General features: G+C 50.7%; 1 protein-coding gene across 5 annotated transcripts in view; it reads left to right on the plus strand.

Moving 5' to 3' along the window:
- Flywch1 (FLYWCH-type zinc finger 1) overlaps window positions 1-25,675 on the plus strand; it is a 30,635-nt gene that overhangs the window by 3,595 nt on the left and 1,365 nt on the right. Inside the window, exons 1-7 of one of the 5 annotated variants that reach the window (XM_041676202.1) lie at window positions 9,724-9,906; window positions 15,258-15,604; window positions 15,987-16,412; window positions 17,415-17,921; window positions 18,055-18,318; window positions 22,404-22,667; window positions 23,318-23,596. In XM_041676202.1, coding sequence (XP_041532136.1) covers window positions 15,352-15,604; window positions 15,987-16,412; window positions 17,415-17,921; window positions 18,055-18,318; window positions 22,404-22,667; window positions 23,318-23,596 — 1,993 coding nt within the window. In that variant the 5' untranslated portion in view covers window positions 9,724-9,906; window positions 15,258-15,351. Of the gene's footprint in view, window positions 1-1,797; window positions 2,228-4,745; window positions 5,442-9,723; window positions 9,907-10,932; window positions 11,087-15,257; window positions 15,605-15,986; window positions 16,413-17,414; window positions 17,922-18,054; window positions 18,319-22,403; window positions 22,668-23,317; window positions 23,597-25,675 lie in introns of those variants that run through there. The other 4 variants (XM_041676204.1, XM_041676203.1, XM_041676206.1 and 1 more) reach the window with 4 other exon arrangements.

Here is a 25,675-nt window from a genome sequence, read left to right on the forward strand (position 1 = left end):
GATTATGGTCATGTGCTACCATAAAAGGTTTATGTGGCATTGGCACTGGAACCCATGGTTTTGTGCATGCTGGACAGACATTCTCCCAACTCTGTTCCCAGCCCTGGAACTCATGAGGAAGACTCGGGCCCTCTCCAGTGTATACTGTTATTTATATCTTTATGGACTTGTGGATGTTTATTTTATTCTTAGGGTTATAATTCTATCCGCTTAAGGGTGGACTCTCTCTGTGGAGAGCTTTTCTTACTGGAATTGGCTCTTGGCCAGTGGGCCTGGGTTCCAGTCCTGACCCTCACCAGCTGTGTGGTACTAAGTGTCCAAGGTTACCTCCCCAGGGGCAGAGTGGGATGGTGGTCATACTTGGGAGGGACATCATTGGGTTCCTGTAATGAAGATCAAGATTGACATCAGGTCTCGACTTGGACTGCTCTGTGCTGGACTTGGCAAGAAGATAGGGCAGGGTACCCGACCACTCCCTCACACCATTTCATCCAAGAGGTTTCTGGGTCTCTCTGTTGTGTGTTTGCATGTATGGCATAGTGTACGTATACATGTGACATACCGTGTGTATGTGTGTCTGCAGGTGCTCTCATGTGCAGGTGCAAGTCAGAGGTTGGTACTGAGTATCTTCCTCGATACTATCTTCCTCGAGGCTAAACACACCAGGCTTTCTTTTTTACATATATTTGTTTATTATGTATATAATATTCTGTCTACATGTATGCCTGCAGGCCAGAAGAGGGTACCAGACCTCATTACAGATGGTTGTGAGCCACCATGTGGTTGCTGGGAATTGAACTCAGGACCTTTGGAAGAGCAGGTAATGCTCTTAACCACTGAGCCATCTCTCCAGCCCCCACACCAGGCTTTCTAAGTGCATGTTGGTATCCAAGCTTGGGACTTGCACAGCAGGACTTTGTTAACTGAGCCTCTGGGTCTCTTCTGTCTTTGTCAACTTGGGTTCTAAGTCTGAAACAAGATCTTTTCCTCCCTGTGCTATGGATTGACCACTTGAATGCTAGGCAAGTGTGCTGTGTTCCTGAACTATATCCCCAGTCTAAAACTAGGATTTTTTTTTTTGACAAGGTCTTTTTATATAGTCCTGGATGTCCTGGAACTGGAACTTTTTATATAGACCCGGCTGGCCTCAAACTCATAGATCTGCCTGCCTCTGTTTCCTGAGTGCTGGGTTTAAAGGCTTGTACCGTCATGCCTAATCCTAAATTTTAATGTGCTTGATTTTATTCTAGTGATTTGTATTAATCTTTGTTTGTTTGCTTGTTTTTGAGACAGGGTTTCTCTGTGTAATAGCCTTGGCTGTCCTGGAACTTGGTTTGTACACCAGGGTGGCCTCACTCGCGGAGATCCACCTGCCTCCTGAATGCTAGGATTAAAAGATTGTACCACCACTGCCCAGCGATTTGTAGTAATCTTCTTTACTTGCTGTTTAACTTTTTTTGAGGTTCCAGGGATCTAACTTAGGATCTTGTGCATGCTATGTGAGCACTACCACTGAGTCCAGCTTATATGTATTTTCTTTGCTGACACTTGCGTTGCACAGGAGACCCTTTTCTTCTGAGTAATGGACTACTGGGAAAAATTACCTTGTGAATAAATATGACTCATCTTTTTGTAGATGTTAACTCTGTTGCCACTGGGGGCATAGGAATGAGTTCATGGCATAGTAAAACAGTGAAGGGTGAAATCGCTCATTCCCACCATCACCCTAAGCTACATCTCAGATCCATTTGGTAGCACCCCATCCTCCCCCACTGACTGCTTTGCCTCCTCCCTTAGGACAGAGCCCCTGGACTCCCGGGTTCCTGGCCAGGGAGGAGGAGGAGGAAAAGGAGAGACCTATCTGCTAGGGCGACGTGGCCTGAGAAACAGGCTGCTGGTCCTGGGATGCTCCAACCCAAGCCCAGTGAGCAGGAGGGTGAGAGCATGAAGGCCAGCCAGGAGCCAGCTCCCCAGCCTGGCACAGATGTGGTCCCAGCAGCCCCCAGGAAGCCCAGAAAATGCTCCAAACTGGTCCTGCTGACAGCTTCCAAAGACAGCGCCAAAGTGGCCGCGGCCAAACGCAGAGGAGTGCACTGCATCATGTCCCTGGGGGTGCCAGGCCCCGCCACCCTGGCCAAGGCCCTCCTCAAGACTCACCCCGAGGCTCAACGGGCCATTGAAGCAGCCCCCCAGAAGCCCGAACAGAAGCGCAGCAAGCTGGACCTGGGTGAGGCTCCTGTAGCTGGCGCTGCCCCCTCAGAGATATGGTCCCTTTCAGAGCTGCCATAGGCAACTGGCTCCAGTTCTGAGAGTCCCCGCTCTTCCCTTTGCTGTCACGATCCCTGCTCCTCTACTTTTCTGAGCACAGGTGGGAGGTAGAGGGCTCAGGGGTTATAGGTGCTGCTGGGTACTCCTTGAGGAGCCAAGTAGCCTTGTCCCTTAGAGTTCCCTCTGCATGACCTGCATGCCTTGCTTCATTACAGGAGTGTCGGAGGTTGAGGTGGGCCTGCTGCCATGCATGTCCATGCTGGAGGCTGCTGGTGACTCTCAAGGTCTTGGCTACACACAGGTGTTTCCCAAGGCCTGGGCTTCTTGGGCACCTGCCACATGTTCCACAAGCATTTCACAGCCGGTACAAAAAGTACCGACATTTCTTTAGTCGGACAGTTTACCCATTGGTAGACCTGCAGTTCTGTGTTCACTGAGTGCTGGGCCTCAAGGCCAACAGAAGCTGTGGGGACCCCCCCCCCCCTCCCTGTCCCTTCTGACCCAGCCTTACTCACACTGAAGCCACCACAGCGGACAGAACAGGGCTCCAGGACACTGTCGGGGCAGCAGAGAAGTAGCCTTGGAAGTTGCAGGCTGATGAGGGTCCAAGGCTTGCTGGGAAAGCTCAGTGCCCTCTGCTCTTGTTTGCAGTGAAGAGATGATGGGAGGCCATGGGTAACTCGAGCCTCACCCCTTACCACTCCACCATGGCTGTGCACCTTCCTCAAGTGTGACTGGGTGGGTGGTGACCGGTGACAGCAAACTGTCCCTCTCGCAGTACTCGGCTCAGGCTGGCCTCAAGTCAGATTCTTGGGACCTGTGGTTATCTCAGGCCTCCCTGGGAGTAGTGAGGTGGCAGTAGCAGAGGAATTCGCTGGGGACAAGCAAAAGAGGGCTGGCAGATACCCTTTCAAGGACTCAGGATGGTACAGGAGAACAGCAAGTAGCCAAGTTTGGAGTACTCAGTATCAGGACATTGGGGTGGTGGCCACAGGAGCACTTAACACAAGTTAAAGACTTGAGACTTGGTCTAGGATGTGGTGCACATGCCAGTACACAGACATAGTCCCCAGCGTCACCAGAGCTGAAAGGAGAGCCCTAGGCACCAAAAGCACCTGGAGGTCCAGGGAGGGTGACAAGACAGCTTCCTGGGTGGAGCTGGAAGTGCCCCAACCTGGGTGTCTTACTGTGCGTGTGTATGTTGTGCCCATTACTGTATGTGCTCTGTGTATGGTTGTCTATCTGACATTGTCTCTCTTGTCCCTTTGTATGACTTTTACCATGAGAGTGGGTGGGTGTTAGTCTGAAGCAGTTTCCCTTCCCCACTAGGCTTGGAGCAGGTGATGCTGCAACTCAAACAAACCTTTAGGGATGCTCAGTGGCAGGGAGAAGATAAGTGAGCTGATCTCTCCCGACAGAATAGCATCTGGCAGGCCCTGAGATGCTGAGGATGAGAAAAGCCAAGTCCTGGGCCTCCATTTTCTGCCTTTTCACAGACGGCCCCTTGGGATCAGCCATGCACTCGCTGAGGAGGAAGACAAGAAAGCTCCTGTGCCACCGTCAGTTAGCTAGGGCCAGGGACCCTGCCACAGGGGTAGGGATGTAAGGGGATAGCCTAAGGTTGTAAGGATTCATAGTCCTGCTCCCACCCCCACCCACAGAAGCTAAAATCTCAGGAAAACTAAGATGGAGTGACCATGGCTACAAACCTGGAGTTCTTTGGGGACCCTGAGGACCCTCAACCCCAGCTGCAGCTGGAGCAGTGCTGAGGAGTCAAGAAAGACTTTGGTGTGCTGACTCTCTGCTCCCCCTAGTCAGTCCTGCTCTGGGCGCCTCCCTGTCCCCCAACCTGGTTCCCACCAGCACGGGGGCAGAGGATGGGTCTGTCACTACACAGAGACCATCTACACAGAGGAGTGGAGTCTGGCTGGGATCCCATGCTTCCCACAGGACTGGGGTATGGGGACATCTTGTGTACCTTTCCAATCACAGGAGACCTTAGCTGCTTCCTGTGTAAGTGCAGGCTCTGCAGCAACATGGCTTCTGTGAGAACTGGGGCCAAACTCGCGTCTCCAGATGAAATGCTAAGGAAGGCTGGTACCCTTTCAGGGCTGTGCTGGGCAGCTGCTCTTGATCAGCTGACAATCCCCCGTCCATTGTTCCCTCACGCACACCTCCCTGTCTCTGCTCTACCCAGGGTCAGCTGGTGGCGACTCAGCCACTTCCTGCTCAGATGTTTCCTAGAAACGTTTGTGACCCTGACCTTCATGGCTTTTTAGGAACAGTATTTCCATTGTGGCAAGTACTTCTCTAAATCAGTTAAGAAAGGTATCTGGCCCCGTACTGACCCCTAAGAAGCCGCGGGTAAGGTGACTCTCACCTCACAGGAGAGCAGTGTGAGCGCGGGGCCAGCCTCCCCCAGTCTTCCTTTGCTCCTTGTTATCAGCCTGACCTATCTGCCTTTCTTCTCGAAGCAGGTGGCCCAGAAGACAGTGGAGAGTCTGAGGTGTCGTCTTCAAGTCCTGAGGGGAGCCCTGCGTTCCCTGAGGCACCCAGCCCTTCCCCTTAACCTTGGCAGCTGCTCCAGCCTGTGCTGCTCGCTGTATCAGTTACTTTTATAAGCAAGAAGGAAAAAAGGAAATAAACTGTCTGCTATTTCCCTCCATGGGTAGGTTTTTGTTGTTGCTGTTGTTTTTTTGTTCCAGGCAGGGCTTCACTGTATATAGTCCAGGCTGTTCTGGAACTTAGTCTGTAGACCAGGCTGGCCTCAGACTCAGAGACCCATCTGCCTCTGCCTCCCAAGTGCTGGCATTAACGACATGTGCCACCCCCTCCAGGCTAGGGCAGGTTTAAAACACTGGAGGATTTTGGGTTGTTGGAGACCCGCTCTGACCCCATCACTCTGGAGACTTCCTTTCTCCCCATCCTTCCCACCCCAGACTTGCCTGCTCTGAGCCCTTGGACTGGCAGAGTCTCTCTTGGGCCTCCAACCTGTAGCTTCACAGGTGGGCTACCGTGGCCTGGAAAACGAGCTCTTGGCAGAGTGGTTCCCAAGGCTTCGTCCCTGTGCTGCCGCTAGCCTGAAATGGTACCCCTGCCCTGGACCCAGGACAGCCTGGTCTTCATCACTGCCTGCCCCTTCCCTCTGCAAGAGGCATCAGGTTCCCTCTAGCCGAGGTTACCATAGGCCATTGTCCTTCCTAATCTAAGCCTGCTCCCTAGAAAAAGACCCTCAGACTGCTGGCTCCCAACATGGGACCCCAGCCTCCTCCCTACAAGTATCACTGAGGAAGGGCTGAGCCAACACCTGAGACTTGTCAAGGATCTGCCTGGGATCCTCACAAGAGTGCAAGGCCACCCAAGAAATCACACACACAGCCTGGACCCCTAACAAGAGTAGGATCCCTGGGGCATGCTGACCAGCCAGTCTAACCAAATCATCAAGCTTCAAGTCCAGTGAGATCCCAGTTTCAAAAAATAAGAGGGAGAGCATTTGTTAACTTCTGGCCTAAACACACACTCCCATCCCGCATCTCCCCCAGGCCTGAGAATAGAGCAAGGGAGAAGTGGGGCCAGAAGGGGGCAAGGCGACCCTGACCTTTGTGTGCAAACCCCTATATGTTTTCCTCCAGCCTGTGTATGTTTTCCAGTACTCCTAGATTTCCGCCGCCAAGACTCTGCCTCACAATTGCTCCCAGAGTCCAGATGGGGGCGCGCACTATCCGCGCCCTCCCGCTTCTCCGCGGTACCTGAGCGCCTCCTGGAGTGAGGTCTTGGATTACTGATTTCAGTCAGTACTGCTCGGCAGAATGTCAGAAACAAGGGCTTCTTAAGCACCAGACACAGAATGGCTTCTTGCATTCAAACAATGTATTAGATTTATTGCGCCTGCTTCCTGCCCCATCCCCACACCCGTAAGCTAACACTACCAGGGAAGGGTTCTTTGTCTACTTGGGCTCCTGAGTTTATTAGTATGGAGACCGTAAGGAGAGGAGCCTGCAGGGCCACGAACAGGCAGAGCATGAAAAGGAAAAATGGGACAGAGATTTGGTATTACCAAAACGCAGAGGGTTTATAGGTTCTGCCCATGTACAGTTCAGATGTGTGGGTCAGAGTAGCCCGCGGTGGGGGGACTTGCAGGAAGCTGGTGTCGCACCAACTCTGTTTTTTTTTTTTAAAATATTTATTTATTTATTATGTATACAATATTCTGTCTGTGTGTGCCTGCAGGCCAGAAGAGGGCACCAGACCTCATTACAGATGGTTGTCGCACCAACTCTGAAGTGAAGGGGGAGCCTGCTAATCCTGTGGTAAAAATCTGTGGTAAAAGCTGAATACGAGCCGGGCGGTGGTGGCGCACGCCTTTAATCCCAGCACTCGGGAGGCAGAGGCAGGCGGATCTCTGTGAGTTTGAGACCAGCCTGGTCTATAAGAGCTAGTTCCAGGACAGGCTCCAAAGCTACAGAGAAACCCTGTCTCGAAAAACCAAAAAAAAAAAAAAAAAAGCTGAATACGAGGCAGAACAAACAGTCCTCCCTGGGAGCAAGCCCCCTTCTGCCTCCTGGATACTAGGATTACCGGCGAGCAACCACCATGCCTGTTCTTAAACTTGGGCTTTTAAAGCAGGGCCCCTTGTGTCCTTGAGTTCCTGACTATTTTTCCACCTCCCAAGAAGCTAGGATTCAAAGTGTGGGTCATCACACCTGGCCAAACTGAGATTGTCTCAAAACCTACCTCTCAAGAACTGGGACGTGGCCACCATGCTCGGTTTTTTTGTTTTAAAATATTTATTTGTTGATTTATTTGTCTATTGGATTTTCGAGACAGAGTTTCTCTGTGTAGCCTCAGCTGTCTTGGAACTAGCTTTGTAGACCAGACTGGCCTCGAACTTACTGAGAGATCCACCTGCTTCTGCCTTCCAAGTGCTGGGAATAAAGGTGTGCGCTGCCACTGCCCAGCCTCAAGGACTTATTTTCCTTTCATCTGGGTGAGCATTTGCCTGATGTATCATAACATGCAGATGCCTGATTCTGATGGAGGCCAGAAGAGGAGGTCAGACCTCCCTTAACGGAACTTTGTTCTCTGCGAGAGCAGTAAGTGCTGAGAAATTCTAAGCCAGAAGTTCTCAGTCTGTGGGTCAAGACCCCTTTGGCAAACCTCTATCTCCAAAAAAATATTTACATTATGAGATTCTTAACAATTTTATGAAGTAGCAACAAAAATAATTTTATGGTTGGGGTCACTGAAAGACCCCCCGCCCAGCTTGTTAAACAACTTAGCACCGGTAACACCATTTTACAAGGCTTGTACTGAATATTCAGGGTTTGAACAAAGGGCAGTTTAAAAGCTGCCAAAACGAGCTAGAGACACCTGTGGCTGGGCCGGGGGAGGAACGGGAATACCGAGAATATGGCTAGGCGCCGTCTGTCCCAGGTGGGGAGAAACGGTGAAGTCTGCCCTAGATAAGAGCCAAGGTAGCCCATATCTGAATTCTCGGGAACTAGAGACCTTGTCCCAACCTGAACTCGGCCACATTCAAACTGACCAATGAAAACCCTGTAACTACGCTTCTCGCTTCTGTACCATGCTTTTTGCTCCCCAAAACATATATAAACCCATTACCCCGACCTAAAGGCACACAAGTCCTCTGAGAGACTTTGTCGCCCCAGGTACCTGTGTATCTGAATAAACCTCTTGCTGTTTGCATCCGTACAAGTGGTCTCGCTGTTCCTTGGGAAGGGTCTCCCCAGAGGAAAGACACTCTTGGATGGTCTTTCAGTCACCACAACACGAAGAACTGTATTAAAGGTTCGCAGGATTGGGAAGGTTGAGAAACACTGCCTAAGCCATCTTTCTAGCCTTTTTGAGACATGCTATGTAGCACTGGCTTCCCTAGGACTCACTGTGTAGCTCAGAATGGCCTCATTCCCTTGCCTCTGCCTCCTGCCTCCTGTGATTACAGGCTTGCCCCTCCACACTAGGCTTTGCATTTTCTGTGTTTTTTAGGTTTTAGATTTCAAAAAAACCCTCTATCTTCCATTTACTTATTCACTTATGGTGGTGATGTTTTTAAGACAGAGTCTCATGTAGCCCAGATTGTCTTGCATTCATTATATAGCTGAGGATGGATTTGAATTCCTTGAATTCCTGATTCTTCTGCTTCAATTTCATTTGTACCACATCACATCTAGCTCCAGAAGATTCTTTTCTCCTCCTCTTCCTCTTCCTCTTCTTCTCCTCCTCCTCCTCCTTCCTATTCCTCCTCCCCCTTCTATTTTTCAAGACAGGGTTTCTCTGTGTAATAATCCCTGGTTGTTCTTGGACTTCCTTTTCTAGACCAGGTTGGCCTCGACCTCAGAGATCGGCTTGCCTCTGCCTCCTGAATGCTGGTTTAGAGGCGTGTGCCACCACCACCCAACCCAGCTCCTGGATTCTTATTTAAACCTGTGATCTGGTATTGTCATTACTTTGAATCTCAGATTGTCTTGGATTGAGTGAAGGATATTTAAAGGCTTCAATGTGCTGCATAAGAAAGTTTAGGAAAACTGGAGAGGTGGCTCAGTGGTTAAGAGCACTGGCTGTTCTTCCAGAGGTCCTGAGTTCAATTCCCAGCAACCATATGGTGGCTCACAACCATCTGTAATTTGATCTGACATGCACACCGAACACTGTGTAATAATAAATAAATAATTAAAAAAAAAAAAGAACACTGACTGCTCTTCCAGAGGACCCAGGCTTGAAGCCCAGCACCCATACGGTGGTTCACAACTATTGGCAACTCCAGTTCGAGGGGATCCGACACTCTCTTCTGACTTCCGTAGGCACCAGCCATGTACATGGTACAGATACACATGTAGACAGAACACTCAAATACGTAAGAATTTTTTTTTAATGTAAGATGTATGTTTAAAAAAAGAACGCTGGGGGGCGGTGGTGAAGCCTTTAATCCCAGAACTCTAGAGGTAGAGGCAGGCAGATCTGAGTTCGAGGCCAGTCTGGCCTACAGAGCAGTCCAATACAGCCAGGGCTACACAGAGAAACCCTGTCTTGAAAAGCCAAAATAAATAAGAAAAATTTTTTTAATTAAAAAAAAAAGCAAGTTCAGCATGAACACCGGCCTAAGAACGCATTTAAGCAAACAAACACTACAGTCAAATCCTACGGAAGGCCTGGTGTCTCAATCAAGACTTCCCGCGGAACCCTCTTTGTGTGGATGCCCCGCCTGCATCCACACAACAAATTCACCTGCTGCCCTGCCCCACCGGATGCTGTAGCCGGACCATGGGTTGTCCCGCCTCCCCCATGTTAATAGACCCGCCCCTGCACGCTGATTGGCTATGGTGTTAGGTTGGCGCTGGGCAGTGAAGACCCGGAGAAGTGATATCCGCCTTAGGAATGGCTCCGCGCCTCTGCTGCGCATGCTCGCTAGTAATGTTTAGGCGTTCCTAGCCGGCTCCACGCGGGGGCGCGCGCGCGGGCACGGGATCCCTCCCCGGGGGGCAGTTGGCGGCGGGAGCGGGCGCTGGGGTCCTGGTTCCTAGAGCAGTCCCGGTTGCTAGGCCGTCACCTCCGTTGGCGGAGATCCACACGAAGGACCTCGTGGCTCAGCCGCCGGAGACGCAGGGTCCGCTGCCGTCGGTGAGGACGGGCCCCTACAGGCGGGAGGGTCCGGCCGGCGGAGCGATGCCTGCTCCGGCTGCCCCGGGGTCAGGCCCGGTGCTAGGGAGGGGCCCCAGCTCCGCTGCTCGGGCTCGCGCCTCCGCCTCGTCGGTCACCCGCGGTGCGCCTCCTTTCTTCACCAATCCACCCTACCCCTGTACCGATCTCAACATCCCTAAATCCGGGATCACACTTTCTCTCATTTTCCTCGGACCGTGTCCATCCTGCCCAGTGCGTGTCTACCTGGCTCTGTCCTCTGTCGCGGCCCATCCTTGCGGCCGCAGGTCCCAGTGACCTTGCACTTTTTGCTGGTTATGAGCCCTCCTAGTTCTGACTATAGATTGCCCGTTATGACTTTCAAACTTTGTGACTCATTCTAGACTGAGAAATATGTTTTATGTGTATATTCTGTGTCTGGCGATAGATTCGTGAATCACAAGTTTAAAGAGAACCGCTTACCCGGCTCACATGACGCAGATCTATTAGACTGTTCTAATTCATTCCTTTCTGTTCCGTTCCTTTCCATTCTATTCTAAACGACTGACTTGCTAACCCATTGATTCAAGACCTAGTTTATCTGCCGCCTTTAACCCTCCTTTACTCTCACAATCATAACCATTCCAAAGAGATCTTTTGATTGTGGTGGTGGTGGTGATTTTGTTTGTTTTTAACTTTCTGCTTTCCAGGGTTCATACCATTGCTGAAGCTTGATTTAGGTTTTCTGGTATGATTCAGGTATTTCGTTTATCTCATTGTTCTTCAAGAGCCAGTAGTCTGACTTGTGGGGGAAAAACTGAAGTTGTGGTAAGGGAGCTTCTTACAGGAGAGTCGATGAGATGCTAGGCTATGACGGAGATAGCTTTTGCTGGATATGTGTGTGTGTGTGTGTGCGCGCGCGCGCGCGCGTCCCCCGCACACGCACTTGATTGATTGCTTGCGTGCGTGCGTGCGCTTGAATTTTAAGAAGAGTAGCTTGTCATCTTGTCGGTACTCTTGGGGAAAATTGGAGTGACCAAAGCTGAAGACCATCAGAGCTCGGCCCAGATTTTGCTGAGCTGAGGGAGTCGGCGAGGAAGGAAGGCCTCATTGACAGGAAAGCAGATGGAAGATGATGTGGTTGCATACACGGAGAGACACGTTTGAGGGTACCTCAGGCTGGGTAAGGGAGTCCGTTTAGCCAAATTATGATCTAGGGGAATATATCAGTTGGCTTCCCATGTTTCCTCATGAGTGTGTGTATGCATGCAGAGGCCTATTCTGTCACTCTCTGCCTTATTCCTTTGAGACAGGGTCTCACTGGACCTGGAGCTATACTGGAAGCCATGTCTCTGCCTTCTACAGTCACATGAATGCTGGCATCTGCTAAGGTCCTCAATCTTACACAGCAAGTGCTGCTGTCTGCTGAGCCATCCCACCTCAGCCCTGTCCCCAGCTTGACAAAACATTTCAGTGCTGGTGTACTTCTCAAGGGGGAGGGAGATGATGACGTCACGAAAACAGAATGAGAAGATAGTAATTTCCTTTGGTTTTCGAACGTCTAGTCCAAGGTCTGGCAGACGAATTCTTTGCAGTGGGAGGGCTGTGTGATGGTGGCTCGGAGCATTTAATGGGGCAAGCTGCTCATATCATAGAAGTCAAGACTGAGAAGGCTGGGGTGCCCATATGTCCCTCAAGGGCATACCCCAGTGGTCTAAGGACCTCCTCTAAAGATTTATGACCTCCCAGTGATGCCACTGTGGTTCTTTGGGAGAGACAGTCATGATCCAAATTATAGCAAGGTATTTGGAGAATAGGTTTCTACTGGCTGACATCTCTTCAATATCTATATTTTTAAAATAAATTATTCTTTTTGAGACAGGATCTCTTTATGTAGGTCAGACTCCTAGAACTCAGCTTGTAGACCAGGCTGGCCTTGAACTCACAAAGATCCTCCTGTCCCTCCCTGCTGAGTAGTGGAATTAAAGACGTGCACCATTACATCCTGCTGCAGTGTCTGTGTTTCTAAATTGCTTTGAAACAGTGCTCTCAGACAGTCGACTGCCGTCCCCGCCTCCCGGGACAGCCAGCAGTTTTGGTTCCACAGTAACTTGGGAAAAGAGGTGATAGTGGATTTTATGTAGTGCATAGAGGCTAGAGGTTCTATAAACAACCTGCCCTGCCCTGCCCTGCCCTGCCCTGCCCTGCCCTGCCCTGCCCTGCCCTTCACAGTGAAGCAGATTCACCGATACTGGGGTTGTAAAACCCCTCTTTAATAAGTGGCAGGCCTACTGGGATTGCTACCCCCTTCATCCTGTCTCAGGAGCGATGCTTGCCCACACAATTCACTTACAGTATTTCGTTCACTGCTTGGGGGAGGGGAGTCAGGAGGAAGCCAGCCTCCAGCTTAGTTTTAGACAGAATCACACACTGAACCCGAAGCTTACAGTTTCAGTGAGGCTGGGTGGCAGCAAGCTCCTGAGGTCTGCCTGGCCTCACACCCCAAAGCTGGGCTTACAGATAGGTGTGTAGACCCTGTTTCACAGAGATGCCGGGAAGCTGAACCCAGGATCTCATATTTTTACAGCAAGTACTCTTACCCACTGAGCATCTCCCCTGACCCTCATTCACCACTTTTCCTACTTTGCGGGTAAGAGTGGCCAGGGGAGTTCTGGGCTTGGCCCAGGTCTCCTACCCAGCAAGGCCTTGGTAATACAGCTTATCTCCGATGTAAAGGTAGCTGTTCTCTGCTCTTAGCTGCCAAGAGAGGCTTCTGGCTTTCAGGATTTTAGTTAGAGATTTACGTAGAGATTGGACTCAGCTGTGTCTGAGAGGCACTGGATAATTCCCAACATTGCAGAGCATCTTGGCCTGCTCTGAGAAACATAGCCACCAGCAGGGCTACAGTAATCACCCAGCTCTGACCTTAGCACTGAGGGAAGAGAGAAGATGGAAGATAAACCACACATTTCGGACTCTTGAATATACTGTTCACATCTGCCTAACCTGACACACTGTGTTTTCTTTATAGGCTTATATCTAGTGAGAAATGGATATTACAAAATGAACACATTAAAGCCTAAGTCTTTGGGCAAAGTAAATAATACAGGAATTGGCATGGTGGCGCACATCTATAATCTTAACAGTTGGAGGTAGGGAAAGGAGGATTAGGCATTCAGGACCAGTCACAGCTGCAGAGTGAGTTTGATGCCAGCCTGGGCAGAGGTAGGTGGATCTTGAGTTCCAGGCCAGCCTCATCTACATAGTGAGTGAGACTTGGTCTCAAAGCAAACAAGGAAAAAAAATCCCCAAACAAACAAATCCTAAAGGGCTAGATAGATGACTCGGCAGGGAAAGGCACTTGCTGCCTTGCTGAGGACCTGATTAGGTAACCAGAATCCATCTTGGTCATAGAGAACTGACTGCTGCATGTCCCTTGACCTCCATGCACTGTGACTCACATGCAATTGAATGCATGCACACATGCACATAGACAATAAGTAAGATGTAGTTTAGGGTTTTTTGTTTTGTTTTTAGGTTTTTCAAGACAGAGTTTCTTTGTGTAGCCCTGGCTGTCTTGGAACTCACTCTGTAGACCAGGCTGGCCTCAAACTCAAGATCTGTTTGCCCCTGCTGGGATTAAAGATGTGTACCACCACCACCACCACCAATGCCGTCTGGTTTTGCTTTGTTTTTGTAACTGAAATAGGGTTGAGGACTGGGGCTTGGATCCTAGTGTTCACATAAGACCAGATGTGGTATCAGGTATCTATGGTCCTAACACGCTGTGGTAAGATGTGGGGAGATGCTCAGGACTCTCGTAAACAAGCTAACTGGCATTTCCTTCCAGCAGCCTCTCAGAGACCCTGCCTCAGTGAGGTGAAGGCAGAGGCTGCCGCCCAAGGTCGTCACGTGACCTCCACATGCATGGTTCGCTTGCCTACACTTACATTCAAGCACCAATGTGCACACTCATGTACATACTTACAAAGACAAAAATAAAAAATAAAAAACAGGATTGTATAGAGAACCCCCACATCCCCATCAACATGAATGTCGGCATCTTACATTTGTATCTGAGATCTGTTTATTTGTATGTCTATGTGTTTTATTGTGCTTGTGTGATGTGGGAGAGGTCTCAGGATGTGACACTTGGGTGGAGGTCGGAAGACAGCTCTGTGGAATCGTTCTACTCTTATGTGCCTTCCAGGGATCAGGCTTATGCACTTCTACCCACTGAGCTATCCCACTGGCCTGGATTTTTGTTTTTTGAAACTAGACTTGATTATGAGCCCAGACTGGTCTCATTCCGCATGGCCTCCTGAATGAACTGTCATCGTGCCTGCTTCTATTTGTTTCTGGGGCCTGAAAGTAGCCTTATATTCACCAGGCAAGCATTTTAGCAATTGAACTCCATCCCCAAATCCATTGGTGTTTTCAACAGAGTGGAGTCATCACTGTGGCCAGTTTTGGAACACTGAGTCTCCTGAGTGCTGAGATTAAAGGCATGTACCACTACACTCAGCTTTAAAAAAAAAAAAAAAAAAAAAAAAAGAGGCTAAAAATGTCAGGAGTGCTTTTGTCTTGTTTAATGACTCTTAATGAAAGGTGGGAAACCCCTTGCTAACTACATATTGCTCAGTTGTCCCAGAAAGACAGGAATGTCAGCCCACCCTAGGGTAGCACTCCATATCCGACCATCTTGTCAGTACTGGAGGCCTGGAACCCTGCCTCTGCCCAGCCAAGGCAACACCAGGAACAGCAGTTGCAAGGTCAATGCAAAGGGCCTCTGGTATCTGGAAGACCGGCTGAGCTGAGGCCTCCAGAGTAGGTCAGGGGGTAACCTGTGTGAGCCCAGAGAGGCTCATTTCCCAGAGCTAGGCTTCAGCCTTCTGCCACGCAGAGTAGCAGCACTGGCTGGCCTGGGTGCTTTGAGACAGGTGCCCAGCACTGAGGTGAAGTGCACAGGGCCAAGCCTGGTAGATGCCCAGGCATCTGAGCAGGCACAGTGGGATTTCGGCCTCTTCATTCTCAGGCATGTCTGGTTCCTGTGCCTGTTCTCACCTATTAGATGGCTCACTAAGAATGGTCTGGAAGGGATCTGTGCTAGGCATTGATGAGGCTTCTAAGATAGAAACTCAATAACCAGCGTATTAGTCACCAGAAGCCCTGGAAAGGCTGGGTGGGGCTACCAGGAAAGGTACAGGGAGGGCATCTGTCCAGGGTTCCTCTGCAGTCTCTCAACCTCAGGGCGCTGAGGAAGTTCTATCTCCCCCAGGTTCCACTCCAGGTCCATTTGTTAGAGCCCCAGGCTCAGGGGCCTCCTCCACTAATTGCCTTGGTTCTTCTCTTAGGACAGAGCCTCTGGGAGGAAGAGGAAGAAGGGGAAGAACTACCCGTCTGCCAGAGAGCTGAAGGTGGCCTGAGGGCCAGGCTCTCAGACCCAGGATGCCCCTGCCTGAGCCCAATGAGCAGGAGAGTGAGCGTGTGAAAGCTGGCCAAGAGCCATCTCTTGGAGCCAGGAAACCCCAAGAGTCCTCCAATCTGGTCCTGGCCAAGGATAAAGGGGGATCCAAACCGACGGGTGCCGTGTCCCTGGAGATGCCGGGCCCTGCCACCCAATCCAGCAACACCCCCCAGACCTTGCCAGCTAAGAAGCAGGGGCGGATAATTCACCGGAAGCGTAGCAGAGTAGATTCTGGTGAGATTCCCTGGCCCTGCTGACCCTGGCTCTGACAAACCTGTTGACCTGCCCACCCCCATTGTCCATCGGGGTGAGCTTGGATACCCCATTCTTCCTTTCAGTTGAGCATCTTAGACTCTAAGCACACCCTGTGTCCCAAGCACCAGGCCCTCTCCCCAAGCGCATGGGAACTGTAGCTATATGCAGAATTCTCTAAACTCCTTAAATCCTCTCCCTTCATCACAGAAACAGCTTCTAAAACCTGGGCTTGCCTGGAAGCTAGGAGCCTGAGAAGGCATCCTGCCCACAGGATCCTACCTTATTCCAAGACCCGCTCTCCAAGGCCCCTGACCCCGAGCCTTGCCCTGGAGAATCTAACCCAGCCTTTTCATCCCCCTAGCTGCTCCACAGCCCCTGGAGTTCCTGAAGACCCCGTATGGGGGCCGCCTTCTAGTGTACAAATCATACCTGTACAAGCAAGAAAAGGCTGTGGGGGACAAGGTGTACTGGAAGTGCCGCAAGCACTCGGAGCTCCGCTGCCGGGGCCGGGCCATCACCCGTGGCTTCCGAGTCACTGTGATGCGGGACCACTGTCACCCACCTGATAAGGAGGGCCTCAAGGTCCGGCACCAGAAGAAGAAGCTGCCTCACTCAGACCTGCCTGAAGGCTCTGAAGGCCAAGAAGATGGGGTGAGCCTATGGCTGTACCCTGTAGAACCAGAGCCCACCCCTCAGCCAATCCCTGAAACCCCAGAGGAGGACCAGGGGTACCGATCCCTGGCACTGCAGAGCTTGCCTCCCAAGAAACGTCCCACCCCAGGAGTGGGTGAGTACGTGCCCTCTCCTCACTTGGGTGAGGAAGAGGAAGACTCCTCAGATCCTTCATGCCCAAATAAAAATGGTGTTTCGTGTGGGTTCAAAATGTGTTCAATGTCAAAAATAGAAATGTATCCCAGTCATCATTAAGCCCACGGGATAGACGGCATTATGATTTGGGGGTCCCAGGGCCTTTCAGGATTTCCCAGTGCAGCAGGGCCTGGTGTGGGTCCTAGAAAACTGTGTGCTGATGGGCAGTGATCCAGGCTAAGTTTGGGTAGGGTTCCCAGGGGCAGGGCGTGCCTTTGAGTCCCAGGCTCAAACTCCAATCCTATTGATGAAGGCCTTCAGTCTCAGAAAATTCACATGTGTTGGGGGTCTCAGGAGCTTATTCATAACTGAGGCAGGTTGTGGAACTTGTGGGGTGATGCCAATCAAATCATTCTGCTCTGCTTCCCTAGGGAGAGGTGGTGCGCAGTCTTAGAATAGGTGGGTGTGGCTTCCAGAATGCTGGGTGTCTCCGACCCATGAGGATCTGAGTGACCGCACTGGTTTTGGTGGAAGGGAGTATCTTTTCAATATGTTAAGAATACTTGAGTGTGTGTCTCTATTGCTCAAAAAGAAGGGCTGAGGATGTTGCTCAGTGGTAGAGCTTTGCCTGGTGTGTTCCAGACCTTCGACTTAACTCTATACACTGTAAAAACAAAAGCTAGACAAAAATTTTGAACAAACCCTAGAAAAATATGGCCAAGAATAGCCCAGAACATAACCTGCTGAATTAGAGCCCAGCATGGCCCCCCCACTGTGGTGTGAACTGGGGTGCTGAGGTCTAATTGACTTGGAGAAGGAACCCTTGTTCTTCTTGGGTGGCTTGGTGGGAATGCACTGGGCTTCATACATGCCCAGCCCAGGGAAGCATGCTGACATTTGGGAGACAATTAACTTGGCGGTTCCTCCTGGGACCCCTGGACTCTTGTCCTTGGTTTGTGACCTTGCTGGGTTCTTCCTCCAGTGCGGTATCGGCCCCTTGAGTTCCTGAAGACCTGCTATGGGGGCACTTTCCTGGTGCACCAGTCCTTCCTCTACAAGCGGGAGAAGACTGTGGGGAGCAAGGTGTACTGGACCTGCCGGGAGCATGCGGTCAATGGCTGCCGTAGCCGGGCCATCACCCAGGGCCAGCGAGTGACGGTGATGCGCAGCCACTGCCACTCACCTGACATGGAAGGCCTGCAGGCCCGGCGACAGCAGGAGAAGACCATAAAGAAGATACAAGCAAGACGAATTGGTGCTGGGGACCTGGAGGACTGCGATGACATCGAAGACTCGCTGCTCCAAGGGGTGGACAGCCTGTTCTACCGTAGGGCAAAGGGCACACTGACTCTCAGTAGGTCTAAGTCTAAGTCCAAGTCCAGGTCCAGGTCCAGGTCCAAGTCCAAGTCCAAGTCCAGAAAACGTCAGAAAAAGGCACGTCAGGAACCTTTGCAGGAACCCCCCGAGGAAGACCAGGACGTGGATCCCCGTAAGTCTTAGTGTTTGGGGCCTGCCGGCCGGAGTTGGCTGCCTCATTTTGGTAGGGGGTGGCCAGCCTTCTCAACCTACCCCTGCATTCTGAATCTGCACCCTCCCCTAACTGCCTCTCTTGTGCCCTGCAGGAGGTCCAGAGTTTCTGAAGACCCCTCTTGGGGGCAACTTCCTGGTATACGAGTCCTTCCTCTACAGGAGGGAGAAAGCGGCTGGGGAGAAGGTGTACTGGACCTGCCGGGACCAGGCACGAATGGGCTGTCGCAGCCGAGCCATCACCCAGGGCCGGCAGGTGACTGTGATGCGGAACCACTGTCATCCACCTGACCTGTTAGGACTGGAGACTATGAGGCAGCGGGAGAAACGCCCCGGCCCCACTCAGTGGGATGGTCCAGGTACCTGTGGTGACCCCACAGCTTTTTCTATTAGCTATGCCTATCCTGCCCTCCTTCCTTGTCAATATCCTGACAGTCACAGTCCTCTCCTCCGTGCCCCCCACTTCTGCCCTCAAATTCAGTCTGTCTGGGATCTGCTCTCCCAGGCTCCTCTTTGCCTACCTACCACTCTTCCAGGCCCCAAACCTGATAAGCCTAATCTCCCGTCCTCTGTTATCTGAAGAGTTATCAGTAGACACTGAACGGGTAAGTAAGGCCCCATTCCCGCAGTGTGAACAGAGGGCAACAGTCATTCCCAAGTCCAGGAGCTAAAGAGCCTCCCTCTCCTGAGATTTGTTTGGTGCACACCTGCATGCCAGAATCCTAGCTCTGCCCATTTGGCTCCAAAAGAAGCTGGAATCTGCATACAGAAAGTGGTTGTGCCCAGCCTCCCAGTCTGGTAGTTTTTGGAGTCCTCTGAGATGCCTTTTTGTCCAAAGCTTATTCCAAAAACAGGAGGTGTTTTATCATCCGTATTTCCTTTTTGTTGCATTTCTGTGACACCTCATAAACAGAGATAGTACCAGGACATGGCATCACTTCTGCCTCATGCATCCCTCCTTTAAGCCTTTGCTTCACCGTTTCTTAAAATGCATTTTACGGCAATCTCCTTGTTACCTGCTAACATCCAGCCAGAGGAACTGATTTAGCCTTGGTCTACTTTTTAAGTAGGTTTTGTGCTTTTTGTTTGACTTTAGGTTGTTTTGTTTCTTGAAACGGTCTCAATTCTCAACTATGTTGCTCTGGGTGGCCTCAGACTTAGAGATCTGCCATGCCTCTGTGTGTGTGTGCATGCGTGTGTGCATGCACATATGTATTTGCATACTTGGCATACGTGTATTGGTTCAAGGGCAACATGTAGGAGTCAGTGTTTTTCTTCTGTCGTGTAGGTCCTGGGGATTGAACTCAGATTGATAGTCTTGGCAACAAGTGCCTTTGTTTTCTAAACTGTCTCATTAGCTCTTGCCTTCTGTTCTTGTCAAATTCTGCCCCTAGTGAGCTGGGACTATCCTGCCCTTCTCCTTCCTTCCCTTGTGGCTGCTCAGCAGCTGCTGTGTGTACCTCTTTTTTCAGGGAGGCATTACATCACATCAGCAGAGGACCCCAAAGCTTGCTGAGTCCTGCTTCAGCCTTGCCTGGGGGCTGATGCCAGGCCTGGCCATCACCTAGATTCCCTGGCTAGCTGCCCTACCTCTGGGCTTTCTTGTCTTGATTTGAGAGGTCCTAGAGCCAGTCATCCCGGAGGACCCACTTGAGAACCTTTTCCCACGCACTCACTGCACAGTGCGGCTGTTGGAGAGTGCCAGGCCGTAAAGCGTCACTCCACAATAGTGGAATCTGTTTGAAAAGAACGTGTGCTTTTCTTACGGTTGACCCCATGTATTGACCAGATTCTGCTTCAGGACTCGGGCGTCCTCTGCCTCCCTGATGTTCCTAGACTGTGGTTCAACAGGGGCCTTTTCTGACCATAACTTGTGTTCTTCAACACAGTATCTTCCTTATTTGTTTTTGTTCTGTTCTGTTTTGAGACAGGGTCTCTCCTTATGTAGTCCAGACTGTCCTAGAGCTTGCTATGTTAGACCAGGCTAGACTTGAGCTTGCAGAGATCCTCTTGCCTCTGCCCAAGTGCTGGGATTAAAGGTATGAGCCACCATGCCTGGTGCAACCCAGTGTCTTCCCACATGCCTACCTAATGTTTCAGGACTGGAGTTCCATCTGCCGATCCTCCTGTGATGACCACGATCACTTTCGCAGTACTGTCTGAGATTTCTTGGTTTTGTTTTCTGTTTCTTCTACTGAAGCTTTAAGTTTCTGCCCTCACACAAAGGGCAGAATACAAAAATGACTCTTTGTATTGTGCCTAGTCTCAGCAGTATGGTGGCCCCACCTGTACCCTGCTGAGGCAATAGCTGGTCTCTCCAGGCACAGCCCGCACCTGCCTGCTCTGGCGTCTGTCTTCCAGCAACTTCTCCTGTGTGCATTGGCCTTTCAGGCCTTCTCATGTTAAAGGAAGGCCCTGCCCTGTGCGTACATGGGGCCTAACTGCCTTTGCAGAGCTGGCAACTGTAGTTCTGGGTCTTAGGAACACTCCAGCACAAGTTCTGCCTCCTCCCTTTCAGTGTCTCGTCTCTTCCACTGGGTCGCCCTGCTTTGTTCCTTATATATAAACATACCTTGATACCACTGTGCCTCCAGTTCCCCCAGTGCCTCTCTGACTCAGCCGCCGTCTACATGCTTGGTGTAGATCTTGTCGCAAGGCTTGGCTGAGTTCTGTTGCTTACTGTGTGTATATGAGTGTTTTTCCTTCATTGGCGGCCCGAAGGCAGCATTGGATTCCCAGGAACTGGAGTTACAGACGGCTGTGAACTACTGTGTGGGTGTTGGAAACTGAACCTGGGTCCTCGGAAAGAGCAGCCATCTTTCTAGCCCCTTGGCTCAAGTTTTATCTTGCACATCCTTAATATTTTAGAGTTTCTCTGCCTCTGTTCGTTCTGTGGGTGTCTTTGCTTACTGTTTCTCTGTCCTTGGACGCTACTCTTTTACTTACTGAAAGCCATTTTTTTAATGTTCATGTGTATAGCTGTTCTGCCTGTATGTATGTTTATGTACCGTGTGTGTGCCTTGTGTCCATAGAGGCTGTGCTTGGTACCTATGGATGCCAGAGGTGGGGATCAGACCCCTGAAACTGGAGTTACAGATGGTTGTAAGCCTTTGTGTGGTTACTGGGAATCAAACCTGGCTCCTCTGGAAGAGCAACCTGTCCTCTTAATGGCTTAACTTACATCTCTCCAGCCTTTCCCTGACAAACATTTTACTCCAGTGTGGAGGAGGTGGGCCATTTCCTCTGGGCTGCTCTGCTCCGCAGGTGGTCCTAACCTCCTGGCTTCCTTCTCCACCATTCTAGGTGCTCTGGAATCAGGTGCTTCTACCCAAGCCCTCAGCCTCTCGGGGCTCCCTCCCTCGCAGCTTTTTTCATCATACGATGACTCCCTAGTCTGTCACTGTCTTCCATGCTCCTACTAGTATGGCCCATTAAACCCTGCTTAATGTGTTCAACTGCTTTGCTAATCCAAAGCCCACACCCCACCAACAGGCAGCACGATGAGGCCTGCCGCAGCAGGACCTGCTGCCTAGGACCAGTTTCTCTTAGTCCCTGTTCTGTTCCAGAACCACAGCAACTTTTAGATAAAAGAATGTGTTTAACTGGGACTTGCTTACGTTTTCAGAGATTTGGTTCATTATTGTCGTGGCAGGAAACATGACAGCACACAGGCAGACATGGTGCTGGAGAAGCAGTTCTGCACTTTAGCGAAACCCTGTCTCGAAAAACCAAAAAAAAAAGAAAGAAAGAAAGAAAGAAAGAAAAAAAGGAAGAAAGTTCTATATCTGCATCTGCAGGCAGCAGGAAAAGAGAGAGCCACTGGGTCTGACTTGGGCTTCTGAAACCTCCCCCCCCCCAAAAAAAAATCCCACCCCAGTGACATACTCCCTCCAACAAAGCCACACCCCCAGTCCTTTCAAATAGTGCCACTCTCTGGTGACCAAGCATTCAAATCTATGAGGCTATTTGAGGGGGCCATTCCTGTTCAGACCACCACAGGAACCCTTGTGCCTGGTCAAAATGAGGACAGGGAAGGTGTGGGGGTGGGCAGAGAGTCCTCTTGGCAAGGCCAGGCTGTCCTTCAGGTTCCTCTTACCTCCCAGCTCAAGCTTAAGCCCCCTAAACACATGTGCACACCCAGGCTCATGAGCCGCACTCCTCCCTTCAGCTTTGAGCCACTTTGACCCCACTCTTGGAAGTACAGAGTACCTGCCCTCTGACCTGGAGGGTGCCTCGTATAAGTGAACAGACACACACCCTGCCCCTTCCCACGCTATCATCATGGAAGCCAGTCTCCAGGCTTGGGACAGTGTGGTTTGAGGACACTGTGAGAAGAGGGGAGGGCGTGAAGTGGGTGATGGGACCATTCCCCAGTCTTCCTCTCTGAAGGTCAGGTTCAGCTTCCATGCCCCCTTCTCTGATTGCCTCCCTGGTTTCTTTGCAGATGGGCCTGAGTTCCTGAAGACCCCTCTCGGGGGCAGCTTCCTGGTGTACGAGTCCTTCCTCTATAGGCGGGAGAAAGCAACTGGCGACAAAATCTACTGGACCTGCCGGGACCAGGCACGCATGGGCTGTCGCAGCCGAGCCATCACCCAGGGCCAGCGGGTGATGGTCATGCGCAGGCATTGCCACCCACCTGATATGGGTGGCCTGGAAGCCCTGCGACAGCGGGAGAACTTCCCCAACCTGACCAACTGGGAAGGCCCAGGTATGTGGAGGGAGAGTAGCTTCTCTTGACTGCCCTACAACATCCTGATCCCTTTCCTGGCTCTGTGCTTGAGGCACTAATTTTACCACACGATGGATTGCTATTGCTGAGAGACTAGTTCTGGTCCAAAGAAAAAGTAGGAGTGGTAGGCCCGAGGTGGCATGGCGGTCAGTCACCAGAAGTGCACATGCTCATGATTGAGCGCTGAAGACCCTGCATCCCAGGGCCTCCTCTTTCTCCTGCCGTCTCCCTGGGCCAGTTCTGCTTCAGCATCTGTTTTCATGTGCTCTCTCTGGACACACCCCCAATGTCACATGGCCGTTGACCTGAGCTTCTTAAAAAGCATGAGAATGGCTTTGTGTCAAGGACAGCTGGTGGACAGGGTTATGACAGGCCCCCAGCAAGATACCTCCTCTGTCTGGGAGACCCCAGTGGTCATGGAGTTTGTGGTCTGGGGTGGCCTCAGCAGAGCTCCAGGGACACTGGCGCCCTGCAAAGGAAAGCAGGTGTGTTTCAGAGTCTCTTGTGGCTGACCGTTAGTCCCAGAGTCCTGAGGCAGGCAAAGGGAAGGGGGTAGGGACCAGAGTGGATCCTCCTGGGCCCAGCTCCTGCTGCCGACCCTTGGCTCACAGCCTGATTCTGCCCTACAGAGCCTGTGCAGCCACTGGAGTTCCTGCAGACATCCCTCGGAGGTCGGTTCCTGGTGTATGAGTCCTTCTTGTACAGGAAGGAGAAGGCGGCTGGGGAGAAGGTATACTGGATGTGCCGGGACCAGGCTCGGCTGGGCTGTCGCAGCCGAGCCATCACCCAGGGCCGGCGGGTCATGGTGATGCGGAGCCACTGCCACCCGCCTGACCTGGATGGTCTGGAGGCCCTGCGGCAGCGAGAGCGCGAGCGGCTCCCCAGTGTAGCCAAGAAGAAGAAGAAAAGTATGTACTGAGTGACCAGGAACTTTGGGCTCAGCTTCACATTCCAGAACCTTCTCTCATTCCTATTGATCCCTTCCCATGGTCATGAAACAATACCTACATCTTCTCATTTTTTTGGTCCTTCCCATTGACTTGAAAACTTGAAACCATAAAACCATACCTCCATCTTCCTAGTCTAGATCAGATCCCATTTCAAATTGATCTTCCTTTTTTTTTTGTTCCCCCTTCCTCCGCCAAGACAGTGTTCTCTGTGTAATGGCAGTCCTGGCTGTCCTAGAACTCACTGTAGACCAGGCTGGCCTTAAACTCAGTGATCTTCCTGCCTCTGCCTCTGTGTGCTAGGATTAAAGGCGTGCACCACCATGCGAGGCTTAATCTTCCTCTTCTAAGACCACTCAATACTTTATAGGTCATTATCTTCTGAAAAATCTGATTTAAAAAAATATGTATATATAGACTACCCTGGAAGGATGCAGTGATTGTGCGTTTGTAAACATGTACCACCACATGTTTGCAATAATTTTTTTTCAATTGAAAATTAGTTCTCTTTATTTATATAAACAAATCTTTTTGTTTTATCATTGAAATAGTGTCTATATAGCCCAGCTTAGCATCAAACTCAGGATGTTTTAGGACAGTCTTGAATTCTGATTATCTTGCCCTCACAAGTGCTAGGATTACAAATGTGTGCTCTTACTGTTGTACCCGGGTTCAGTTCCTGGTAAGGGAAGCTTTTACTGGGCTGGAGAGATGGCTCAGAGGTTAAGAGCGCTTGCTGTTCTTTCAGAGGACCCAGGTTAGCTCCCAGCACCCACTTGTGGCTCAGAACTCTCTGTTACTCCGGTTATAGGAGCTTTACCACTCTCTTCTGTCACGCAGACAGGTGGTTTGCGACAAAATACCTCAACACACAAACCCTTAAAAAAATAAATGGCGAGCAGGAAGAAAGAGGTCATATTGCCACATAGAGTGGAAAAGAATCTTGGGGCTGGAGAGATGGCGCAGTAGTTGGAGCACTGGCTGCTCTAGCAGAGGACTCAGTCTTGGATCCCAGCGCCCATGTCCTGCCATTTATAGGCTTCTGTCATGCTCTTCAGGCCTCTGAGGGTGCACATGGCATATAGACACACATGTACTACACCCAAATAAAGATTTAAACTTAAGTGATAGACAGGTGTGTCAGGGAGGGAGACCCAGGGAGAGTTTTATGAGTTCAAGGCCAGCCTAGTTTACATAGCAAGACCTTGTCTCAAAAATACATAAATAAGTAGATGAGTAAAAGAATCATGGGCTATTACAGACAATGGCGTGTGAGACCCCGCATTTAATGCCCAGAACTACAAAGGAGTGATAAAAGGCACGGGAACTGATTGAAGAAGAAGCTAGAGCAGGAATCCCTGGAAATGGGCCCTCTGCCCTCCAGCCTTCAGGTGGCTGTGGTCCTGGTGACATCTCAACTTCGTGGCCAGTCAGAACCACCTAGCCCAGACACGCTTAGAATTTTGACTCCCAGAAGCTCCTTTGGGTGACTTGTGACAGTGTATTGGGTAACTACAAGTCTGCTGGCTCTCAGGAGAACCTCAGGCACCAGTTTTATCTTTGCTGAGGAAAAAAAAAACTAGAGCATGCCTGTCATCCCAGCACTCAGGAGGCCAAGTCAGGAAGAACACCAGTTCAAAGCCTGCCTGGGCTACATGGCCAGTCCAAGCCTCCTCAGCTATATAGTGAGATAGGGCTTTAAAAAAAAGCAAAAGTCGGACTTAGATCATAAATAAATCTTTGGGGGTTTTTTATTGTTATTTTTGTTTTGCTTTTGAGTTAGGGCTTCTCTGTATAGCCCTGCCTCTCCTGGAACTTACTCTGTAGACCAGGCTGGCCTTGAACTCAGAGATCTACCTACCTCTGACTCCTGAGTGCTTGATTTCTGTGGTTTTCATGTGGTTGTTGGTTGGTTTTTGGGTTCTGTTTGTTTGTTTGTTTTTTGAGACAGGGTCTCTAATTATAGCCCAGGCTATCCTTGAACTCACTAGGTAGACCAAGCTGGCCACGAGATAAGCCTCCTGAGTGTTGGGTGGGGTT

Source organism: Microtus oregoni, unplaced genomic scaffold, assembly GCF_018167655.1.
Source record: "Microtus oregoni isolate MIOR12 unplaced genomic scaffold, Mior012 000027F_ref0000203, whole genome shotgun sequence".
NCBI classification, from domain to species: domain Eukaryota; kingdom Metazoa; phylum Chordata; class Mammalia; order Rodentia; family Cricetidae; genus Microtus; species Microtus oregoni.